Source organism: Artemia franciscana, chromosome 2, assembly GCF_032884065.1.
Source record: "Artemia franciscana chromosome 2, ASM3288406v1, whole genome shotgun sequence".
Classification (NCBI taxonomy): Eukaryota; Metazoa; Arthropoda; class Branchiopoda; order Anostraca; family Artemiidae; genus Artemia; species Artemia franciscana.
In genome coordinates, this window is record NC_088864.1 from 36,968,335 (window position 1) to 36,976,528 (window position 8,194).

Consider the following 8,194-nt stretch of genomic DNA (forward strand, 5'->3'; position numbering starts at 1 on the left):
GATGGAACAAGCGAGTGCGATGATTCCAAGAGGATGGACTTTAAAAACAAAAACCTAATAGTGACGACTATTTTAGTTTTCAAAAGTCATTTGAATCCCTTTGAATACCAAGAAAAAGAACTTGTGAACATCATTACAAATGAGATTGCAGAAAAATCAGTTCAGAAAAGTGTTTTTCTTTGCTGAAGAAAACAGCTTAAAAGTTATTGAAGCATTTGTCGCTGGACAGCCCACTGCCTTTTCAAAAGTTGAAGTAGCTACAATGGCTACTAATTTGAAGAAAGGTAACAGACATAAAAAGAAAGCCTTCAGCAGCATCCAAGAGGAACTAGAACTGACAATAAAAATAGTACTTGCCCGCGGTACTGCTCCCACTTCGTCTTTGTCAATGCTGCAAAGATAGATGCCACATGAGCTTCTTCCGGTATCGCCAGCTCTGTTTGAAAGAACAGAGGCTGGTATTGGCATTTCCTCACGAATGGGTTCCAAAGCTGCACTTCTAGCTGCTATACGGATACTCAGTTAAATTTATTTCTGGACTTTAAACATTTCTCCCACACCTGTAGCAAGGCAGGCTGTTGTTATGGATTTTATGCCATACATCAGAACGTAAGCCCTTTTGAAAACTAAGACTATGGGAAACTTTGCTTTAAAAACCATGCGAAACATGATTAGAGATACGACGGAATTGACTAAACTCCACTTAGTGTACGACAGATACGATGGATGGAATTTTGGGAAGGACCCAAAAGGTTGTCCTATCCTCCTCAAAGACAGCAGCGGCTGTCATGGTAGAAGGAGCAAGGGCAATACAAGAACGTGTTTGATCTCCCGGGATACAACTCTGAAAAACAAGGAAGTGATGCTGACACAGTCATCATCGAAAGCAAAATAACTGGAATTATTTTTGGGGTATGGAAAGAAGAGACAGAAAACACGCCCTGTCCGCTTGTGCTAGCTGGAGGTTTTCGCGATAAAAGAGAAGTTTATGTTGGGGGTATTCTTCCTGATGTTTGATCTCTACTCAATGTGAGGCTAGCTAGCACACACGAAGAGGCGGACACGAGGGTGGTACTCCATGTGGCCGAGGGTTACCGCAGGGGCTTTCCACACATCAGTGAAAGCCAATGACAAACACATTTTTGCTATACTCATCCAGCATTTCAGAGTGATAATTTCTCAATGCAGTGCATCCAATCCTGAGCTGTGCCTCAAGTTCAGAGACAAAAACCTCCCAATTCACCAAATAGTCAAGAGAATACCAGCCACTGCTGCGAACTCCATTACCCTACTTCACTGCTTCAGTGCTTGTGACACGGTTAGCTTTTTTTTCACTCAAATGGAAAAAAGACTTGCATAGCTGAGGCTTTCAAGGCTAGTGTCCTGGACAAGCTCGAAGAGCTTGATTTAAAAATGAAAAGTGTGCCCAAGCGTTTGATGGAATACCTGGTTGACATAACAAATGTTTATCGGAAAATAGTTTTTACTGCTTATGGCAAGCGATCAGACGATTTTTCTAGCCTCAATGATGTACGGGTGCACTTGTTCCATAAGAAAAACAGTCTAAATTGCCTGCCACCAACGGAGAACTCGTTCAAGTATCACGTGAAATGTGCTGTTTTCCAGCGGTTTTTGATGCTGCAAGCAGCCGAGGCACAGCCAGTCATTCACAACCCTTATGACTATGGGCATTCAGCCATTCAGATGGCGTTGTTCCTGTGACATCCACGCTTCTTCAGCGGCCTTCGACTGTCAAAGGTGCTCCAAAATTTTGTTCTTGCAAGATTGGGTGCTCAGCACGTTGTCCGTGTGCTTTAGGAAACCAGTGTGACTCACTTTGTTCGTGTAGAAGCAGGTGCTCAGTCGACTCGGATAAAGACTAAAGACCTTTTTTTGTGAAGCACTGTTGAGACTGATGTGTCCCATTCAACTCGTCTTTTTGTATTTTAGTTGTTTTTATCGCATTTCAATACATGAGATTGTTGTTATATTCCCTGTTGTAGACTCGCGTCGTATTCTTGAGCAACCAATTGCTATCCATGTCATGCACAATCAGCGTATTCGATTTGGTTGGAATGAACTTTTCTGCCAGCGGTAGCCCACTATACATGTGTCTGACTATGGAATTTGTTGCTGATTAGGAGAACAACTTATAAGGTTTCAGTTCCAGTTAAACCACTCTCTCGGGAAGTATTTATTAACGGTACATTCGTCATCATTGCATTCGTTTTGATTGGAATTCACTTTTCATCTTACTGCTTTTGAAAAGTGGAATAGTATCAGGCTTCATTTCTACTTTAAGCCATTTTTTCTCAGAACTTACTTCCGGTATATTCGGAATCAGCGTGTTCAATTTGGCGGAATCTACTTTTCAACCTACTGTGCTTGAGAGCAAACTTATTATTGAGAAGAAAAACTGGAATAGCATAGGGCTTCATCTCTACTGTCAGCGATCATTTCCGAACCTAGTTCCTGGCATATTCAGAATCACCGTGTTCGATTTGGTCGGAATCCACTTTTAAACCTACGGTACCTTCTGGGTTAGGGGGGCGTCACATTTCTATAACCTGGTGGTCGGACTATTAACATTTTCCGAAACGGTGCTATATATAAATAATGTGGTAGAGACACACATTCAAAAAATTTTGAAAGAAGACAGTAGTTGAACCTTAGCTTTTTTCTCACAAAAGAAGCATACGATAGCCCTACTTGGCGTTCAATGTGAACTGTAAAGAGCTGTCTTGTATGCTTTATCGAGGATCCAAGGGGGAGATCGAAGTAAGTAATATGACCAACTGGATTGATCCTGCTGTTCCAGAGAGGAATATCTGCTGGCTGTTGAGTGCTTTGAGTTGAAAAGTAAAACTTTTTTGAGTTTTCAGCATTGAATTCACGACTGAGTTTTGCACACTAAGATTGTAGCGATATGAAATCATCACTAATGCACTGGGTAGTGGTGCTTAATCTCAAAATTTCGTCTGCATAACAGACGAGAGATAAATTGAGACTGGTGAGAATGCAAGACAAGGGAGCAGTGGACTGCGCATCCAGAACTCCATTGTTGAAGTTTGAAGGGGACGAAACTGCAACTTGACGAGTACCTTTCTCGAAGTCCACAAAAATATAGGATTGGGTGCGTGGTTAAAATCAGAATGGTACGTTGGAGGGTCATCTGCTTCAGATGATGAATGGAGCACTAGGTGAACTATAAGATGGTAATACATATCTCGGAGGGTCTATGATGCAGGAAGGGCTCACTCCACGTTTTGCTACATGGATAAACATAGCGACGTGAATGAGAGAATCAAAACACTTTGCGCTAATTGTAACCTGCACGTACTATATTTTCTCCTGATATATCATCATCAACCAATGCATTTGCAGCATCGAAAAAGTATGGGTACAACTGAGACGCGGCTGGAAACCAAACAGATATGGTGGGACATAAGCCTTCTTGCTCAGCAGTTCAAAAAAGCTTGCAGAAAGGAATAGTTACGACGAGCACTGAATGGCGAGTTTGTCTTTCTTTGGAAATAAAGTGAGATCTCCAGTCGAGAACGGAGAAAGCGCATCTCCTTAGACTATAATTATCTACATCAAAAGAGCAATATGAATAGCCAGTAGCCCAGTATCATAGAGAATGTGAAGACTTTATCTATGCCGGAAAGTTTAATGTTTTTTCTCTTGTCAAATTGGTTCAGAAATGAGTAGCTTAAACTAAAATTTAATAGAAATGAACTTTTTCTACACTAGTTAGTTTAGTTCAGATAGTTAATATAAAAAGACATTCAATCCTGAAATTAGGAGCAATTTTTCATTTACAAACGTTATAAAGGAGAAAACGTTTAAAATATATTCTGTTTTCTATACAGCGCAAATGACACTAGTCTTTAGAGGGCTTAGGGCGCGTAACCCCTACTGCTGTTTGTGGTAATTTTGTTCGTATGAAGTTTGACTTGCATATTCATTGTTATTTCTGTTCGTTTAGGATTTCATTTATTTATTAAGAGTGATTTATGTTAGTTTGAAGCTTGATTAGCATAGTATCTTTTAATTTAGTTCAACACCTTCTTTAACATACCTTGAAAGTTTCAATTCAATACTCTTAGCTGTTCCTGAGATATTGTGCATACGCCTTTTTGACAACCTGGATAAACATGGTCTCTTTTTATATAGTTTCACATCTACCTCAATATTCCCTAAGTTTGAACTTAATACCCTTATCCGTTCCTGATATACTGTAGATGTGCCCTTTTTATAATCTGCATGCTCGTAGTGTGTTCTGATTTAGTTCAGCACCCCCTCAACAATCCCTGAATGTCTACCTCAGCCTTAGTATGATATGTATACCCTTACTTAGAATGTATTAGAACTTACTTAAAATGTACACCCTTAGCCTTTTTGAAAACCCAGAATCAAACACTCCCCTTTGCAAACAACAAAACCTACATGCAAAAAATTGGCAACTTGCATATTCAACTGTCCTTGCCTCAGGGACTGCAGTTGGTCATGTTATCCCCGGAGGAATAGTTTTTGGATTTTACGACTAATTGTGAACGAAACAGTAATTTCAATTTTAATTCCCATGGCAGAAAGTGGACGTGGGAGAGGTGCTAGATACCCTCCAACTATTTAGTCTCAAAAAGGTGCTAAAACTTGCAATTTTCAATCAAATGAGCCCCTCCGGAGTTTCTACGACATCTCCCTCTATATAAAGTGGTCTGGTGAAAAACTAATAATACAATGATCGCGCTGTCTGTGGTATTCATTAGTTTATACTTACCTAAAGTTTCAAGTACCCCCTTCAATTTTTCTTTGAAACTGTTTTTTTTAATCATGTTGACCAATGACACATTTTTATGACCATTTCTTTTTATTCAATTTTATTGAATTGTCATATTATTTACGAAACATGATAAACAATTACTAAACATCCTTTTTAAGATAATGGTCTTGCAGTTTACTAGAACTAACCCACCGTAGACAGCTTCAGTCATATTTTTTTTTTAATATAATACAATGTTAAGGTGTTTTCTAAGATTTTACATACAATATAAGCAAACTTGCTTTTACAGATTAAACGCCAAGGTGGGCTGGAAGCACGTCGTCACAAAAACCGTCCAAGGCAAGTGGTCCTGCAAAATAAAGCTCCTTTCTGGAACGAACATAGTCAAGTCTATCAACTTGACTTCGGGGGAAGAGTCACTCAAGAATCTGCAAAGAACTTTCAGATCGAGTACCAAGGAAAACAGGTAGGAACTAGACCGAGTCAAAGCATAGTATGCATTTCAATAAAAAATAAGCCACAATTAAACTTACCCCATATCATCCAGCTCAAGTAGAACGGGATGATATCAAAGATTTCACCGACCAGAAAAACAGAATCTCTCTTAAAAAAGGGGATAAAAGTAAGAGATTCAACCATATTGCCTAGAAGAATGACAATATTTTTACCTGACAAGCCTGACCATAAAAAACAACAATAATAAGATTGATTTTAGTGAAAAATTACTAAATAAAAGTTAAGAGCAAAAGAATTTGATCGTCCATTTCCTAAAGATGAGCACTTTGTAGGCTTTTAGCACGCTGGTTGGAAATTGCTTATTTTTAGTTGAAGAGAATAATAATAAGAAAAGACGAAAGAAAGATGGAATTTACAGTCCCTACCAGCGGTGCTGATCTCCGTTTCAAGGTCCTTCGGCGAGGAAAGGTTGGGGGCCTTCCTTTTCACTTTCCCTGAATTTTTGCAAATACCCATTTAGAGCTGGATCGACTCTGGCTGGGCTTACAGAGTCACACCGTTGACTGCCATTCCAAACCGAAATACAAGTGACACCAGGACTCGAGCGCCTGTCTGAAAGGACAAAGAATATCAAGTATAGCGTGCAAACCAATCGGCTAAAGAGAATGATGGATGCGAAACCACTGATATCTAAAATAGAATCGATAAAAGAATATAAGCACCTGAACACGCAAAAACAAAGAGGGTGCCACACATTTTTAAGGGGAGGAGGGAAGTCTGCAAAAAAAATACTCTTAGAAGTTACCAAATGCTGCAAAATTTAAACTTTGTTTGTATTTTTAATCTTCTCAAGGGTTTGAGAGGGGGAGGCTGAAGTATCCCGCCTTACTATCTAATCACAGACTTATTAAGGAAACTTAGACAAATACAATGGTGAAACAATGGATTTTTTAAGCAATATAAAAGCTAAATAACGATGATTTAACCATTAAGTGATGATTAACTTGTCTGACCACTGGGTATTTTATCCTCCTTAAAGTGTTTCTTTCTCTTTTTTTTAGGTCATGCAGTTTGGACGCATTGATACTCGAGCCTATACTCTTGACTTTCAGTACCCCTTCTCTCCAATACAAGCTTTTGGCGTGGCCCTCGCTAATGTAACTCAAAGGCTGAAATAACTTATCAAAGTCTGTCGGTAAATTCTTCAAGACTTCACAAAACACCAATTGGATGAGACTAAGGTTGAAGCTCTAGCAACCGAAGTGAGCTGACCATTGTGTTATTTCAAGGCCGAATCTATATGTTAGAGAACTAACGGAGAAAATTCAAAACAAAATAAACTGGTAGTTTTTATTTTATCACCAGGTGGAAAGTGTCTTGGATTTTTCGAGTTTGCACTTCTGGTTGAGAACAAAGACTATACACACATGCAGTTCGGACATGAACTTGGTCAATGTATCTTCTATAGAAAATGGGGAGTATAACACGGCCAAAATGTTTTGCTTGTTGTTTTTCGTGTTGATATTTTTATTTAGGGAGTACCCTTGCGAATATTAAATTTAATGTTCAATTAACTGTTTGTAATGATGATTTTTTATTGACGGTTTTAATTGATGATTTTTTTGTAATAACTCTTTAGCTTTCCTATTTACTCTTTAAATAAGTATGTTAAAGCCTCAGTTCATAAATCCTTTTAAGCTCCATAATCAAATCTGTTGGAAAAATCTCTTGCACTGGACTGTATGACATACAACTCAGATTTTACTGATGATAAGCTAGCCCTCTTCTATACCCTGTCAATATTAAAAAAAGGATAGGGTGATCTGGCGGTCCTGTGCAGAACTATGCACTCAAATATTCATGTTCATTTTACTAGTCGATTATACAGCAAGCACCATAATCAAAAATTTAGCACCATTTTCAGCTTGGTTACGAATACAAGATAATTTGTTGAACAATAGGTAACAGAGTAAACAAGTTAAATCTTAATGCCTTTTTCTAAGTAACACATGATTTAACCTACACTTTTTCTTTCAATGAAGAATGTTTCAACGAAGGTATAAGTAGGTTTATAATACTTTTTCCTGGGCATCGCCAACTCTGATTTAAACCTGCTGCTGAAAGAAATCTTCTCCCGCTTCCTTTTGTAAATCCAGAAGTGGCTTTATCTAATTTTGTTTACACATAATGTATAGCCCAAAATCGAGAAAATCAGATTTCTAACCATCTTGAGGATTTTATGCCAAGTTTGGTTTTAATATTAAAAGTTAGATCAAGAGTAAACTTTAAACATTTAATATGAGTGGACAAATGGTCTTTACTCTTTATCTCCCCTAAGAATAGTTTAAAGGACTACCTTCCTCTGAAAAAACAGATAAAACTTTTCTTTGTGTTTTCACTCCATCCCCTCCCCACTAAAGGTCACTTGTGTGGTTACCTACTTTAAAAAAAATGAGAAACACAAAGATTTAAATTACTCTTGGTTTGGCCTAGTGTCAACAAGTGCTGAATTTTTTTTTTTTACTTGCTTCTTGTTTACGCAATTGACTATGCATTTCCGATATTTGAAACCTGAGAAAATGCGTCTATCCGCCAAGTCTACATCCTGAGCATGGCCTGACCAGTATGGTTGTGCTTCAAAGTACAATTTTTTTTCGGGGGGGGGGGGGTTGGATGCTTTCCGCAGAAAAATATTTACTGAGCTTTTATATATTTAGCCAAAATATCATCCAAAGTAGTTTTTTCTGCTATCGAATGGAATTAATAAAGAAACTTAAACTGTATTATTCAGCAAGATTACGGCTCGTAATGGCATTTAAAATAAAATTCTTATAAACTTTTAAATCCTTAAAAAAAATCTCTTATCAATTTTATCCAAATTACTTTCTGCACTAAAATATTTTCTAATCGTGTAATATATGAGTCAGCAAAATTTTTAAATTCATTATTTGC

General features: G+C 37.9%; 1 protein-coding gene across 3 annotated transcripts in view; it reads left to right on the forward strand.

Moving 5' to 3' along the window:
• The window catches only part of LOC136041048 (tubby-related protein 4-like), a 149,400-nt gene extending 142,584 nt beyond the window's left edge, over nt 1-6,816 (forward strand). For all 3 annotated transcript variants that reach the window (XM_065725597.1, XM_065725589.1, XM_065725604.1), the window contains 2 exons: nt 5,076-5,252; nt 6,304-6,816. In XM_065725597.1, coding sequence (XP_065581669.1) covers nt 5,076-5,252; nt 6,304-6,420 — 294 coding nt within the window. In that variant the 3' untranslated portion in view covers nt 6,421-6,816. The remainder of the gene's footprint in view (nt 1-5,075; nt 5,253-6,303) is intronic.
• Nucleotides 6,817-8,194: the final 1,378 nt, after the last annotated feature.